Below are 17,792 nucleotides of genomic sequence, written 5' to 3' on the forward strand. Positions count from 1 at the left end.
ATACTGTATATGACCTAGAGATTATTATTGTACTAATGAAAGGCTATAATTTTTGAAAGTTCCATTTTTCACAAGAAAACTAAATTATTTCAAGATACACTATTCCACCTAATTTAATAAATCAACAGAGGCAGTGGGATTTACACTTGGACTGCTATTTTGTTCTTAAATTGCCTCAATGTGAATTAATGATTCAGTGGTCCTAGAGCAGGGGTGTGCAATTTTTTTGGCCCGAGGGCCACATTTGGGAATAGAAATTGTATGGCAGGCCATGAATGCTCATGAAATCGGGGTTGGGGGTTGCAGGCTCTGGGATGGGGCCAGCGATGAGGAGTTCAGGGTGCATGAAGGGGCTCCGGGCACGGGAGTAGTGTGTGTGTGTGTGGGGGGGAGGGGGCGGGGGGAGAGGGATGAGGGCTCTGGCTGGGGTGGTGGTGGGTGGGCCTGGGGATGAGGTGTTTGGGGTATAGGAGGGTGCTCCAGGCTGGGAAGGAGAGGTATCAGGGCCGCAGCAGGGGATGCAGGCTCCGGCTGGGAGTGGGGGCTCTGGGATAGTGCTGGAGATCATAGACTTTAAGGTCAGGAGGGACCATTATCATCATCTCGTCTGACCTCCTGCACAACGCAAGCCACAGAATCTCACCCACCCACTCCTGTATCAAACCCCTAACCTATGTCTGAACTATTGAAGTCATAGATGAGGAGTTTGGGGTGCAGGAGGGTGCTCTGGGCTGGGATCAAGGGGTGCAGGAGGGGGATCAGGGCTGAGGTAGGTGATTGGGGTGTGGGGAGAGGCTATGGGGTGCTGGCTCCGGGCGGCGCTTATCTCAAGTGGCTCCCGGAAGCAGCAGTCATGTCCCCATTTTGGCTCCTATGCGGAGCCACGGCCAAGCAGCTCTGCCCATTTCTCTGTCCATAGCGCCATCCCTGCAGCTTCAGTTGGCCACAGTTCCTGGCCAGTGGGAGTTGTGTGGGCGGTGGCAGTGTGCAGAGTGGAGCCCCCTGGCTGCCCCTACACGTAGGCACTGGAGCGGGACCATGCCGCTGCTTCTGGGAGCTGTGTGGAGCAGCCCCCGACCCTGCTCCCCAGCTGGAGCGCCACAATGCCGGAGTGGGGGAAGTCCCAGACCCCACTCCCCAGCGGGAGCTCGAGGACCAGCTGGCGGGCTGTAGTTTGCCCACCCCTGTCCTAGAGTGCTCTAAGATAAATTTTTCAGTGCTGAATTATGAGGTGACTTCAGGCTGGAGTACTTATTTTAACCCTTAATTTCTTTGGTTTTGTTGGAATAAGTCAGTTTCCTAGTGGACTATTTAAGTCTATTAATTGTATGTGTAATGCAGTCCTTTTAAATGAGTTCCTAGTAAGAAACTGCTTTAAGTATTTGTTACATTTTAAAGAAGCAAATCTGCTGCATAACAGTTTATAGTTTGAAACGTTGTTGGGCAAAAATGTATTTACAACAGGAATAACTTCAATGGCTGTCATAGTTTTAAGTTTTCCTAGCGCTCATTATAGTATATTTCCAGGCAGCTCATAATAGAAAAACTTAGTTTCACATTGTATGAACTTGCATTAGTGAGCATCTTCCATATAGTGAATTAAAATTTCTCTCCAGAAAACTGTTTAAAGCAATAAGTACTACTGATCTAAAGCTCTTGTTTGGTCTTTTTCCAAGTGTTCGTTGGTGGTCTTTTCAAAAGCACTCCAATCATCTGATCCTCTGGATTAGTGCATTGGGCAATATTGGGTCTATTTGAGTGCACTGGTATAGTCACTTTGATTGCTCCTCATATTCTATTTTCTTCTGAAATGTTTAGTTTATTAATACCACATAATAATTTGTCAAGACAATATCTCTTTAATGATCAAATTCAAATAGTCTTTAAAATCTGGTAGTTTTGATATCCGTTAGATGGAGAAATGGGGCGTGGTAGGAGGATGCAGGTTGGAGAACTGTGACCAAACAGCGAACTTCCTGCATGTCCCATTTATTTAAAAGCAGTTTTAGCTAGAGATGGCCTGTCATCAGAGAATCAATCTTCTATGTCATAATTAGTTTTGATATGTGCCTAAGCTCTTGGTCAAGCATAGAAAAAGCAGACCGTGTGTCTTAAACAGGAAGGATGATTGTGTAGTATATTTCTTATATATGAGGGTTGAGATCATGTGACACAATGCTTCTAAGCCCAAATGAAACAGGAGCAATTCATGTTCAAATACAAGGTTCTGTGAACTTTGCCATCATGCTGTTTGGACTGATTATTATTACTTATTTTCTAGATAGCAATTTTTCAGGCATGGCTTCCAGTTTTCAGTTCATGAGGGCTCTCTTCTCCTATTTGGAACCAATGGGAGTGGAGATATGGTGGAGAGGAGACCAGGAGATGCATAAAATGTCTTCAGAATGAAAGCTGTCTAATACTGCATGCTTGTCATGTGAAAATTCATATGAAATTTTGAAAACCATAGTACCTAACTATAGGTGTTGAACTATTCCCTCATTGGTTGTATCTAACCCATCACCTAGCACAAATTTAACCATACTTTAATCAAGAAAATGTTTACACCCTCCTCACTCTAACCAGTGACTTGAGGACTTCCCCATATCTCATGGTTTCATGTTGTGGTGACCTTCCTTGGCCAATGGGGGCTGAGTGGGAGTTCCTTCAGGATATATATGAATGCCAGTCCTTCATTAGCCGCAGGTGTAGCTGAAGAGGGATGAAGTGTTTCATCCCTCAGAGACTGCCTTTGCAGCCAGCAAATGAGAAACTAGAAACTGAACTGTACTTCTTGTTCGCTAGCCAATGGCCTGACTTTGTAAATGTTAACTTTTGCTTGAGTATATACTCTTCTAGAACAGCACACTTTTTTTCAAGGTAAGAGAGTTGCTGATTAGATACTACTTAACAGATGTAAATACAGTCTGAGTTCCCTTTCCTTAGGAACAGATTATGTTTCAAACATTACACGGCCTAATTACCTTTCACATGGTCTTCCATTTAATTCACCATAGCTTCATTTAACCCAGGCATTGCATTTCTGTTCACATTAACAACTTTTATTTAACATCCTAAATTACAGCATGGAGATTAGAATAGAATTTTGCTGGATAAGAGCATTTGTAAATTGCACTCTATTAACTCCATAACTTCTTTGCTTTGGTGGAACATTACTTTTTAACTCATTTCTGGAAAGTAAGTTTAATTGGTAATTTAAATTATATTATAGTTTTAAAAATCCTGTAAAATTGGTCCAAATTATTTAACCTGCAACCAGTGTTCAACTTTCAGAATTGCAGTGAAAATTTGTTCTTAATCAAACTTGAATTATTAATATTAAAAGATTGAATAATGTTTCAGAAGTATTTTTATTAAAGTGTGTTAGGAATTTGACAGTACTGTAGTCTGTGTTCATGGAAATGGCCTGTTCATAATCAGAATTTTTATATATTTATATTTTGCAGTCTTAGTGTAGCTGGAAAAGTCATGCCGATATTTCATATTTGCTGATAACGGATAATACATGACATCTTCTTTTTGGCTGCTGTAATGCTCTTTGTCTTTTGTCATTCCTGTCACTGGCTATATTAGTCTACTCTGTTTTCTTCTCATGTCACTTACAATGTGAACCAGACACAATCTGTAGTTAGTACTTTGGGCATTCAGGAGTACAGCAACCCTGCCATAGTGGGGAATGCATAATCTCTCAATTTCTTAAAGGGCCCTCACTATGAGATCTTTGGCCTTAGACGCTATTGTTAAAAGTGGCCTTAGAAGGTATTGTTAAAACGTTGCCTTCTTAAAGAAGAGATTCTTGTAAAGAGCAACCTATGGTTTAAATGTTGCACAAAGACCCTCCATGCTTCTAATAACGTTTTTGTTGTTGAAATACAAATATATGTTTGTTGATTAAGAAGTTAATTTTGCCTGCTGGCTACATCCGCAAACTACAATAAGCAGTAGAAGGGTAGTTCATGGATATGCAAATAAAACTGCATAGTCAAAGCTTTCACTGGGGAAAGAGGAAAAAGATTCTTACCCTTCCAAACCTGCAGTTAAAAGCAAAGAATTTGTATTTTGCTCATGATTTAATTTCTTGACTTTGTTTTCCCATATCATAGCTGCTCTCAAATAATATTGTACTTGTTATTTATTTGTATTATCATAGTGCCTAGAGCACTAGTCATGGACCAGGAACCCACCTGTTTTGGAAGGACAGTAATAATTACTTCCTAATAAGTAATTGATACTGGTTATTGACTTTAACCCAGTGATGTTCTGCAGCGTTGATTAATTTCAGTTGGACTCACTATAACAAATAGAAATCCAAATTATTTATAAATGTCTGCCCTCCCGCATGCCTGCACCTTTTCCCTCTTTCCTACCAGCACAGAGTGAGTGCTCAGTAAGTTTTTTCTTCCAATTCCTTTTGCCCCAGGAAGAGTGACTGAGACTGGGGACTAAAATATGCATTTTTTTTTTTAAAGATACCCTTGTTTGGTTATTTCAGTGCTGTGACTTCTTGCAGAACTGTTTGCCTGGTACTTGCTAGTTCTCGGTCTGTAAAAGTCCACATCAGGTGACCTTCAGTGCGGCCTATAAGAGCTCATAATATTTTGCCCAGTTTTTCTAGAAGTAGATTTGCAGGATGGAGAGGGAGTAACAGTATAACTGAGTGGGTAGGGAGATCTTTGGGTCTTTGTTAAAGTTTCTAGTTATATTTTTAATTATACAGGACAGAATCCAGGTCAGGTTTCTGTAGTTCAAAAAATAAGTGTATCATTTCTAAGCTATACATTTTTTTTTAGGTAGCTCAAGAGAAAGATTACTTTCTGTTGTCCAAGAACAGCTCTTGTAAGCAGCATAAGGATGAGTGACATTACCCATTGTACCACAAAAACGGAGACAGAAATTAACGTTTTTTCAAATGTCAGTCAAATTCTGTTTTGATACTGAAATAGTAACACTCAGTAAGATAAGGAAAGGTTTGTATCAGGACAGGAAGGCTGTAATTTGTAGCACGTACTGCACTGTTACACAGACACACACACCTGTGTTAATCTTAGTCAATAAGATCCTCATATTTGTTGCAGGTTTAAGAGGGAAACTTTAAGGGAAAAGAGCTGCCTGTAAGTAAAGTTCTTGTGACTAAATGGCTTATCCAACTTTTCTTAGGTCTTGTCTATCTAGGGAAATTGACTGGAATAGCTATTCCATAATAGCTCCCCATGTGGACACTTTATTCTGGTATTGTGCAGTAATTATTCCAGAATAAAGTGCTTTTTTTTTTTAATCCCAGAGTAGTATCCACACAGGGAACTCTTTCTACAATAGCTTATCTGGCAATAACTTATATTGTGGTCTGTTTTCCCCATAAAAACAAGGCCTTAGTGTAGAATCCTTTGGTAATTAAGTTTAGACTTGATTGTAGAAGGAATAGAAATGTAAGATGAAAAGTATAGTTGAGAGAGGATACTGTGGAGCCATGCTGGTTTTCTAGATTTGACACTGAAAATGTTATTGCTTACCGACTCTTCAGAGACAAGTGGAACATATACAGTGTGCCTGCAGTATTAAATCATGTCCGGCTATTTGTACAAATATTGGTCAGACGCAGTTCTCTTGATCCAATTGATTCTGTGTACGCATAGATGAAAATGGTTTAGGGTGAACAGATCAAATGGAACAGTTTTCTAACCATAAATTAGAACTCTGTAATTGAAAGTGTGTGTTTGGGGTGGGAATGTGAATACCTTTTGTGGTTTTTTTTTTTTTTAAGCTTCACTTTACATGTTGCAGTTAACTGTGAATCACTATATTCAGCTTTTAAAAGTAAGAGTTACTTTTAGTAATTGCCCCGTTGTGACTTCAGGAGTTGGACTGCTAGAATTCTCAGTAGTTTAAATGGTCTCTCTCCAAGTTCTTCTCAATGAAGATTTAAATCAGCTGTCTCCACACACCCACTCACCTCTTCCCCCTCCCTAAATAAAATATATTCCAAGTCTGAAAGTCCAAAATCGCTCCAAGTTTTTTCTTGCTAATGAGTTACATTAGAATGTTGGTGTAAATACCTTCTGAATGCTATCATAGTATTTAACTCTTTCTAAAACTCTAGCTGCTCTTTCTGGGTTTCCCTGGAACATAATTTTTGTCAATACTAGTAAGTCTTTTTTACTTCATGTATGATGATTTCTTAATATTTGCAGTTTAAATATGTTAACTGGATTTGATATATTTTAAAGTTCCTTGAGTAATTGGAAAGAGAAACTCAAGAGCATTGTTTTGTGTGACTTTCTTGGACAATATAGTACTATTCTCAGTCGTGCTTTTGGGGGCCCCTAAAGCTTAAGACATTTCTAATTAACTGAGCAGCATGATTATAAAATGTTAATAGGGCCTTATGTGCCTCATAACTTGGTATCTTAATAGAGATAGGAATGGCAATTTTTGTGGTTGTGCCCTTTCTACAAAAAAGTTGTACATAACTATTTAAGATTAAAGACCTAAAGGGACAGTTTAGATTTTTTTTTTAGGTTTCTTGTCACAGAAAATGAAGTCAGTACAAACTTATAGAATTACAATAAAAGAAAACAAGTAGCTTACAATAAAATGCTAATTAAAATAAAATGACAATGCATTATTTTAATTCATCGTGATAGCATATGTCCAAGGCCCTGGACATGAACATGTCATTCTGAGATTTTGAGGCCAAAGTAATAAATGATTCACAGCACTTATGAAAAGGATCTTAACATTTTAAAAAAATACATTTTTATTCTACAAAAGTGTTTTCCCAGTTATAATATAGAACCTAAAATGGCTAGTGCCTCTATGTGAATTACCGTTGTTGATCTATTAAAGAAATCAATTACATTTTTTAAAAAAGTGCAGTAAGATTTAAGGATTCTTCTCAATCTCTTGTCATTGTCTCCAACGGAATGCACACTGAAAGGAGTGAAGTGAAGTATATCTCCTGCATTTCTTGTATGTAAAGCACAGTATAAACGAGTGTTTATTTGGAAACCAACCTTCTGATTGGTTCCTGAGTTGAAGCAAAGAGTGCTCTGTTTTGGAGTTGGCCTCTTATGCTAAATGATTCAAAGTGCAGTATGTGAATTACATACATTGGTGCAGAATTACATTTCTGTAATACTTAGCAGGGAGGTTTTTTGTTCTAAGACTCAGTGGTCTGAAACAGCTATCAGTGGGAGCCCTAACTATCTGTAAAAAACGCACTTCATTGGATGCAAGCAGTGGAAAATACAGTAGGAAGATTTTATATATATATATATATATATATATATATATATATATATATATATATATATAAAACCACAAAAGGTATTCACATTCCCACCCCAAACACACACTTTCAATTTCAACTCTCACACACAGAGAGAGAGAACATGAAACAATGGGTATTACCATACACACTATAACGAGTGATCAGTTAAGGTGAGCTGAAGCATCGGATGAAGTGGGCTGTAGTCCACGAAAGCTTATGCTCAAATAAATGTGTTAGTCTCTAAGGTGCCACAAGTACTCCTGTTCTTTTTGTGGATACAGACTAACATGGCTGCTACTCTGAAACCTAACTGTCTGTGTTTTTTTGGTTTTGTTTTGTTTTTTAACTAAAATTCTTCATTCCTATCTTATGACTCCATTGATGATGAAGTAGGAAACTGGTGACTGCAGAGCTGATAACTTGCATGGAATAGATCTGACTCTGAATATCATGTATAAACGGATTGAGACTGGTAAAAATGAGTTGTCATCAGTCTGGAGTGTTAGGAGTTGTATTACAAAGCTGAAGTCCAAGTGTGGTCTTTCTGGGTTTGGAAAGATAATTGATCCAACTTCCACTAAAAATTTATATTTTTTAAAAATTGATTTTTACTGTTTCTATTTCCTTTTGTGTTGGGTAGCTTTCAGAGATGTTAATTTGCTATTTATGCATTACTTGTTAGATGTAGATTATGATTAGCTGACAATATGAAAACATTTCCAGTGGATGTTTCTGGCAAATAAGTGTATCCTGTTTTAGAGACCTATCAGTTATCCAACCTGTGTGATTGACACATGCAACTCTTGTTAACATTAATAAAGTTCTGTGTAACTTTACCCATATTGATGGCACACTAGACCAGGGGTTCTCAGGACAAAATTTTGGTGGCCTCAGAGTGTGGCCACTAACTCTTGTTGGTGGCCACTCTTAAGACCTCTTAGTTTTTTTCCTAAAATACTTACATAACTTTATGGAAAACCAAATAAATATGCACATATACATGTCCAAATAATTGTAGTTTGTTTATTGCTAGCTAGTGAGTCTGTTGTGAAAAGTGATATTTACAAACATACAATTATCACATTTTACAGCAGACTTAATTTATCTCCAGGCATGCCAAGGCTAAGTAAGCCCTGGATGGAAGGTTGGGGGAGGCAGCGGAGGGCTGGACCCTAAACCCCCATGGCCAGAGCCCGAAGCCCTGCAGCCTGGAGCCCAAAGCTTGAGCCTCACTACCCCAGGAACGTGGGGAATTCACCGGCTGCCTGCTCCTCCAGCATTGTGCCCCAGGTGTCTCCAGAGGTGGCAGGGCCCAACCCCTACTGGTGGCCCCAGCAACCAACACCAAGGTGGTGTATCCAGGAGCAACAGGGAGGGGAGGGGTCACTACTTTGGTCACACCCTCCCCCCCAAAAAAACACAGCCCAGGAGTCTGTGGCCACAAGAAAAGCCCCTGGTGGCCGCATTTTTGCACTAGGCCTCTTAAGCTTATTGGTGCAGAATTCTGTATTGCACTGCAATAACCAGATTTTATAGGTCTCCACTTTGCAACACGTGTTGTGAAATCATTTTCTTGCACAAATAACTCAATTAACTATCACAGGAACATGCATACTTTTAAAACTTAGACAGTAATGTCAACAGTCACTCTTATGTGGCATCTATCAGGAACTTTGGGCAGCTTGAATTTAAACTTAAATTAGTTTTCTGATTATTCCTACCTAGCTATGTTCCCCTATAGTTTCCTTGTGGCTTTGACCACAGCTCTCCTACTCCCCTTCTCACAGTATCACCATTTCCCTGTCATTTTTGTCCTCCTCCTCCTACTCCCAACAGCTTCAGCTTCTCTTATTTCCCTGTCCCCATCTATCTTCCCCAGCCCCCTTTTGTCAGTTCAGATCCATAGCTCTCCATAGTTGCTGCCTCCTTCTCTGTGGTGACATCTACATCTATACCACACTTTTCCCTGGCACTATCTCCCTGGCCCTGATTCTCCCATCCCCTCACTTCATACCTGTTCCCATCTCCCTCTTGAATACTCAGTCCATCAAAAAAAAGTTGTGGAGGACACCCCCAAAAATGCAATACTATCCACCACAATCTCATCATCTCCCACTACCTCATCTATACCACAAAGTTAAGTCAACACAAATCAGCTTTTATCAATCTATTAATGTATTTGTCTACACTCAAATTTGTTTCTGGTCAACATAAATGTCTGTTATGGTGATTGAGTAAAACGATCTCTCCAAACAGTGTAGAGCCATGGTAGACCTAATTTGGTCAACACAATGTGAGTGTAGACACTGCGTGACCTGTGTTGACCCTAACAGTCTTCCAGCCACTGTCCAATAATGCCCCAGTTTCTGCAGCAGTGACCATCTGCTCACAATTTTAAACTCCACTGCATAGGAGTAACATAGACTGGAATGCTTCCAAACCCTGTTCTCTCCCCACCAAACCCCCCCCCTACGTTTTTGAAATATCTTTTCCTGATAGTAAACCATGGGAAGCATACCTAGAAACTCACCTTTGTTTGTGTCTGCCATACCGTGGCTCCACATACACACAGGCATTAGAGACACGCCTGCATGGAGCAGCAAGAAGAATTAAATCTCCTGGGTCTGTGTGTGTGTATGGGGGGAAGACTGTGCAAGCACAGCTGTGGAACAGCTGTACAAACATGGACATGGATGTCACGGGGGATGTAGGAAAAGGGGTGCATTGGGGATTAGAAGCAGTGCCACATGAAAGCAAATGAACTTTGCCAGGGATACCACAAGGTGAGGAAGGGCAGCAAGAAATCTGGTGCTGCCTTCAAAGACCTGCCACACTTGCAATGAACTTCATGCCGTACTTTACGGTGGCCCCACCGGCACCCTGCAGAGCTCTGTGGACACCTTGGGGAGCCTGAGTGAAGACTTCTGCCATGAAGAGGGAGGGGGAGGAGGAGAAAAAGGGAGGAGATGCGATGGGGGACACCAACTATGCTGTAACCCTGGAAGACCTGTTTGGAACTCCACAGGAGTCTAGCCAGTCCCACCAGGAGAGCGTAGAAGAGCCTGCTGATGCAGGATAAAGGAGGTAAGTGTATGTGCACAGTTTTCCTTACAATGTTTATTTGCTTTTGCTTCCTTCCTCCCCCAACCCTTGTGGCCATTTAAAGATGGTTCCCGGCCCAGCTCCAGTGTACAAGACCAAGGGATCAACTTTTCATTGTTTTACGAGTATATTATGAGAAATAAAGATAGGAAATAAATTCAAAACAAATTCCTGACCAGTGCCAACATTCAGATTACACAGCCTACATTGATTCAGAGTTCTGTGCTCAGGCAGGGGGGCTATGAGGAGCACTGTGGCCACGTGAATAGGGATATCCCTCTTATCCTCATAAGATATCGATGAAACTTGAATGGAGATACTCTGCCATCCTCTCCTGAAGGTTTCTAGAGATGGCAGCCTTATTTCTTCTTCTTTGATAGGACACTTTCCCATGCCATTTTGGTTCAAGTTTGCCTGGTTCATTGCAGCAAACAGGGTAGTGACATACTGGCCAGGGCAGCTTTGGGATGCTAGTAGCAGCTTGGTTCTCTCTGCCTTTGTGACCCTCAGGAATGAGCTATCAGCTAAAATCACTACTAACTGTGAAAAATAGTACCAGTATTTACTGCCATTGTTCTGTACTTGTACCCGTGGAATAGGGTCCAAAAATGTATGGGTTCATGCACAGAAAATCCCCCCCCACTCCCCATCCTCTATGCCAGGCCATACTCACCGTGGCTGGCGCTGGAGAGCAGTGCTGTGGTGAGATGTTCGAAAGCTGAATTGTCAATCAGCATTAAAGTATTTATGGAAACAAGAGAAAGGAGTTTTGAAACTTAATCTTTCCCTTTTCGTTGGAACTGTAAATTTAATGGTGCATATGCCTTTTTTTTTTTTTATCAGCAACTTCTGGTGTGGTGGCCTTGAGAAGTGCCTCCTCTACCCATGCAGAATTCCTGACCCTGGTGAGGAGAAGGAAGAGCACTAGGGAGGATGTGTTCAAGATCCTGCAAGCCAGAGGTTCATTGGACTGAACAAAGATCTTGGAGGGCCAGTACGACCAAGAGCATGAGAAGGACAGAGAGGATAGGCAAAAGGCCCAGGTGTGCCAGGAGGACAAGTAGTGGAAAATGCACTGCGGCATAATGGGTCTTCTCAGTAAACCCAAAGGGTGCAGATGCTGGCTCACGTACATGTCCAAAAATCCTAGACTCATCATCCTTTCCACTGTTTGGAGAACTCAGTGCTTCCTGCTCCCTACATCTCCAAGATACCATGTGGCATCATGGAACACTTGCTTACCCCTACCACTCTACTCAAGAGGAACAACAAGGAAAATCACAGCTTCCTATACAGAGACCTGTGAAAAACACAGATTGGTGCATGCAAAGCTGCAACTGACTACATTGAACTACCTTTTTGTTTACACAAATGAATGTAAATGTTGACTTCCTTTTCAACAGAAATTTAAAAAGTTTCACCCCATTAAATTATGTTGTTTGTATAATGTATGTATATGTTTGTACTCTGATTTTATGCACCTAACTTTTGCACTCAGATTGTTTATTAATTCACAAGTATTATGGAATGCATAACTGCAGTGAAGAAATCAAACTACTTATAAACGCACCACAGAATTCATAATGTCAGTGAAACATGCAGCCGTATTTATAAATGTATGGCATGCACAACATAATTCATAGCAACAGGCAAAGCCCCAGGCCCAACAGTATTTATAACTTGCAAGAGGCACAACACAATATATATTAGCAGGCAACCCCCACAAAATACATTATTTAAATTACATGAGCCAGATGCCAGAGAACACTACAGTGGCTGACTGTGAAGCATCCCTCAAATACATAGTTCCACGTTGGGCTCTTCTAATAGCACTGGTGTCTGGCAGTTCAAATTCAGGAGAGAGACATTCCACCTCACCCCTCCACCCTGGTGGCAGTTTTTCTCCCTTTTCCTCACATATATTATGCAGCACACAACATGTAGATATAACCATTAGGATGTTTTCCTTGCTGTGACCTAATCTAGTGAGTAAACAATGCCAGCACCCTTCAGTGTACCAGAAGTACATTCCGTAGACATTTTGCACCTGCTGAGCTGATATTTAAATCTTTCCTTGGTGCCGTCTGGATGACCAGTGGCTGGGTCCCTGTTGGCATTTCCACATCTCCAGTGTTAATCCACTGCTCAGGAAAGACTGACTCTGCATGCAACTTCTTGAACAGTCCTGTGTTCTTAAAGACACAGGTATCTTGCACCTACCCTGACCAATCTATGTTGATATCAGTGAATCAACTCCCCTGATCCACTAGCACTTACATAACCATGGAAAAGTATCCTTTTTTGTTGATGTACTCAATAGCAAGGTTGGCTGGTGCCAAAATAGGGAGATCTGTTCCATCTGTCCCCCCACGGCAGTTCAGGAACCCCATAGTTGCAAATCCATCCACTATGCCTTGCCTTCCACTAATCATAGCCTGGCATAGCTGGAGGCAATTAATGACCTTACACACTTGCATGACAGTGGCCCCCACTGTGGATTTCCCAACTCCAAAATGATTTCCCCCGACCAGTAGCAGTCTGGATTTGCAAGTTTCCAGGTCGTGATTGCCACTTGTTTTTCCACTGTCAATATGGGCCTTGTTTTGCTATCTCTGTGGTGGAGGGCTGGTCCAAGATCAGCATGCAAATCCAGGAATGTGACTTTTTGCGTCTGAAAGTTCTGCAGCCACTGTTCATCGTCCCAAAGGTGCATTATAATGTGCTTCCACTCACAAATGCTTGTTTCTCAACACCAGAATTAGTGCTCCACCATCTGCGGCTGCTCCATGAACGCCACCAGCAACCTGGGATTTTTTTCACTAAGTCCATTAACAAAGTCTTCTTGAGGATATCCTCGTGTTCCCCATTGTGATCCCATTGTTTCAGTACTTCCTGCAGGTCTACAAATACAGGAGAATCATTTGTCGTGTTAGCAGTGTTCATGATGATAGTACTGAGATCACTGGGATAACCCTACTCATGGTGTACCATGCTTTATATCCATGCAAGCACTCCTGGTGAGTATGTACATTGCCAGTGCAATCAGCCAAGTAGGCACATGCACAGGTGATGTATGAACTTCATTGGCTGTTTTATGATGTAAATTGTGTGGACCAAAGTTTGTAGAGTAGACGTGGTCTCCATTCTCCACCTCTTGGCTCACTGTGACCTGGATTACCCCTGACGCTATTTCTGCAATCTTTTTTTTTTTCTCTAGCCTCTTCTCTCGCTCCTATTTTTGACAATAATAAAAAATAGCTTGAGAGCTTGAAAGTTGGCATGTTTCTAGTTCACAATGAGGAAGTCACTGGAAAAAAACAAATGACTGAGCATTTTCACATGTACAATGTGAAGTTTCTAAAGTTGTCAATGTTGCCATGGAGTCTGAACACCATCGGGGAGTTGGAGGGAGGATAGTCATGCCTCTTTTCTCTACACCCTCCCCCATCCCTTTCCACGACACTCAACCTGAGACTCGCAGATTCTGTTCCCCTAATAAAACTTGCATCTTTGCATGCCATTTCTCAACAACAGAGACAAGATGTGCTGCCTGTAAGTTTTCACACACAATTTTGTTTTGCCTGTTTCCTTTTTTTGTTTTCCTGATGCCTTAAAAGAATGTGGTCATATTAAATATATATATTTTAAGTTTACTAAAACCAGAAATTTAAAAATTCAGATTTTTTTCCCATTTATGCTGTTTGTTACATCGTGATTTCACTTAGCTGAGATACTGAATGGAGACTATTCACTTCCCTTTGATAAGTCAGTTTGTGGTCAGGTTTCATTTGTATTTTGTCATACTATTGCCTCATGTGCATCTCTAGCACGATGCAATGTTTGAGTTGCCAAAGCTACCACGGAATGTCTACCTAGCTTTTTTTTTTTAATATTTGTTTTTTAAATTGATTTTATGTTTTATGGAAGTTTATTTTCAGAAACCCAAATTCTGGGCCAGATTTGGCCCAGAAAGCATCCCTTGGATTCAACTGTCTTGTTTAGACAGCCACAAATCAGGAAATAGAGAAAAGCATTCAAGGATTTTATCTCATCTGTACCCTCACGTGTGGATTAAAGTAGTGTTTAAAAGCATGATCACTTTCTTGTTTTTTTTCCTGCTAAGTTCAGTACTCATAACACTTAATGTGTAATATTGTGCAAGACCAAAGATATATACTGCATGAAACATACTTGTCAAACAGGTTGGAACAACATACTACAGATATACCATTGGGCAACAGATTGTTACTAAGGAAAAAAAGCTGGCGTGTGTGTTTTGTATTTAACAACTAAGACTGTAGAGACTATATAAGAATACTTAGATTAGTTGTTCATGGTGACTTATGTTGCTAAGCAGATGGGCTGCTGAATTTTCTCAGCTATTTCAAGGTGTGTGCCTTCGTTCCTGGATGCAAGTGATAACTGAGTACAGAGGTCACAAGTGTATGCATCACCCATGTCCAGATCTGCCCCACAGATGAGGGCATGCTCTTCTGGCTAGTTGCAGATGAAAGTGGGTAGTTTTTTGTTGCCATAGCTATTCAGATATCCAGTAGCAATACGAATTTCCAAGACTGCGGACTGCTTTAAATTATCTTCAGACAGGTTCTCGGTAATGGAGTTTGTATGTTTATGTGCTTAAAAAAGGCTAGTTCTCCAAAGCTCCTTCCTACAAGCCTTGCCTCAGTCTTGGATGGGTTCTCTGCAAACTAGATACCTTTTAGTTTGCGCTAGCAGCATCTACACAGGGCAATAAGAGTACAACACTTTGGAGCCCTTTGCAGTTCACATCACTGTAGTCCATACTGGAGTGGAGTGTAGACATAGCCTGAGACTGCTAACAAGGCTGCCATTTTTAATAATGGCTTTTATGTGTGCCTGCCTACCTAAGAACTAAGGCTGCCAACCTGCCATTCAATAGTAATAACTTCTTGTAGGGTCTAATAGGACTGGTGATGTAGTGAATACTGACCCATCTGGCCTCAAGATTCATTTAATAAGGAAGTACAGAGCCATTGATATCCATTTGAAAAAAAAAAAGTTCCCAAGGAGGTGAATTTAGCTCATTACACCTTATCCTAAGGTAATTACCACCATACCATTTGGCTATATAAGAACTCCTTTAAGTGACCTATTTAAAAAGTAAAATCTTTCTAATTAAATTGGTGACTGTTAAAATGATGGAGTCTGACAATATAATTCTCAAACTCTTTTTTGTAGCTAATGCTGATCCCTCTGTGTTTGAGCCCATTTAAGAACAGCTAACAGGATTCAAACTAGAGCAACCTACTGAATAAATGTATCGGGTGCGTGGGGAAGCTTTTACTGGTAATGGTTGTTTTGCTTAGGTGACTATGGTTATAATGTGTTGGAAGTACATCTGGTACTTCATTGCTTATCAGTGTTCTTTTTTTCCCCTTTAGGCGGTTTCCTAGAAACATGGTTGCTTGCTCGTGTTGATCTCACAGTTTGTGAAGACTCCTTCTCTGATAATGTCAAGTTCGGGCTACCCTCCTAACCAAGGAGCATTCAGCACAGAACAGAGTCGTTATCCTACTCACTCTGTCCAGTACACCTTCTCTAACCCTCGACATCAGCAGGTAAGGAGCAGATAGCATGCAGATTACAACCTGAACCTATCATTTGGGTATTTTGCTCATGCCAAATGTGTATTTTTACCTACTTAATCCTAGGCCACAGATGTTTTAAAAAACAATGAAATTTCAGAGTATTGAACCTAAATAAAACTGATGAGGGGAATTTACATACTTTATGTTCTGTCTTCCTTTGATGGAATTTGGCCAGTTCACCAAGGTTAATAGCTGTAATTAAACAAAATGTGGGATATGGTTTTAAATGTTTCTGGCCGCATTTGAATGCCTTATCTAAAAGGTGTCCCTTCCAGCATTTTATTGCTCCCTAACTCCATAACGAGGTGTTAAGTCAAAGGGGTTTGAGTTTATCCTTACTTCCTGCAGCACTGTAGTTTGTGAAATCTGGTGAGATCCCAGCCCAAGATGGTAAGACTGTTATGATGATATATTAGTAGTAGTCTACCAAAATATTAAAACCATGCAGGCATCCTAAGTGAAATGTTCAGATTGTCTGTTATGTGCTACTTCCTATTTTCATTTCTGTAAATCCCCTCAAGAAAAATGTTATCTGTTTCAGTGTTTAGTTAGTTTGTCTTAGTGTGCAAAGTGAGTGGAGTAGCAATATATATTTGGCAAATAGAGAATCTTCTGTCTAAAATTAGGCAGTCTTTTTTGATTCTCACTTCCTCTGGTTTTATTCTTAATGTTGAAAACTCAAATGTAAATATGTGTAAACCAGAGTGGAATGACAGAGGAGACATTTTGACCACTGAGCAAAGCTGCTGCCAATTTTGGTTTGCTAAATAGTTGGTCAAAAGTTTTTTTGTTTGTTTTTTTTCTTCTGAAAATGTTAGATTTTATAAACTGCACACATCTTCCGTTTGTTGGCTTGGCACTCTTGGGATAAAATCAAGAAGATTTAAATGTCTTTTTTGAATATAGTACCCTATATTGTGAAATTAATACAACTTCTCTATTTTTGTGGTGAGTTTTGTCCTAATTGGAACACACAATCCCAGAGTAACTCATTGAAAATCATTTTCTTTTTTTGATCTTACTTTTAATCTAGTAATGCTTAATTACTAGACTAGGTGTAGGCAACATGGAAGAAAGGCTGGATTTCTGTGCAATGGAAACACTAATTTTTCAACAATGTGCAAAGATGACTTATATAATCTTTGACAAATCTAATAACATTTTCTGAGTTAAAAAGTGACATGTCAAATGCTGTGACAGAATGGTTCCCACAAGTGCCATAGGAGGTCAGTCTCAGGAAGGGAGGGAGTGTCTCTACTCTGGGACGCAGGAGCTCTCCATGAGAGCTTACCATTGCCTAGCTCCTCCTCTTCCTTCCCTATAAGAAAGTTGAACTAGATCCCTGGGTATGCCAGAGCAATACTTAGTGCACCTGGATGTGTGTGTGGGGAGTAATGTGGATTTACAGTACTACTTTCCCACTGATTTCCTCCACCCCACCCCCGATCATCGAGGGGTAGCAGGAGCCAAACTGGTGCTTGGGGCAAGTTATTCAACTTGGGCAGCTCTAGCTTGTGTCCATGAATAGCAGTCTCCAAAGTGCTGTTCTGCTCGCTAGGATTACCAAGATGAATTGCACTCTGGCCTTGCCCTCACTCACCCCCAACCTGCCCTAGGATGTGCCCATGCTGGGTCGGCTAGGAAGGACTGGTGTAGGGCTGGCTCTATCAGGGTTCCCTTACATTAGGGAAATCCTCAACTGCTGCCTTAATGTAGCTTTGAGTCCATGTTGCACCACTGGAGTAATGCAAGAGGGACTCGAGGGATTGAAG

The 17,792-nt window shown here is 40.6% G+C and overlaps 1 protein-coding gene across 17 annotated transcripts in view; it reads left to right on the plus strand.

The window, feature by feature from the left end:
• Positions 1–17,792, plus strand: part of NCOR1 (nuclear receptor corepressor 1) — a 101,637-nt gene that overhangs the window by 5,027 nt on the left and 78,818 nt on the right. For all 17 annotated transcript variants that reach the window (XM_039507639.1, XM_039507624.1, XM_039507625.1 and 14 more), the window contains exon 2: positions 15,814–15,990. In XM_039507639.1, the coding sequence (XP_039363573.1) occupies positions 15,883–15,990 (108 nt within the window). In that variant the 5' untranslated portion in view covers positions 15,814–15,882. The remainder of the gene's footprint in view (positions 1–15,813; positions 15,991–17,792) is intronic.

This window comes from Mauremys reevesii, linkage group 20, assembly GCF_016161935.1.
Source record: "Mauremys reevesii isolate NIE-2019 linkage group 20, ASM1616193v1, whole genome shotgun sequence".
NCBI classification, from domain to species: Eukaryota; Metazoa; Chordata; order Testudines; family Geoemydidae; genus Mauremys; species Mauremys reevesii.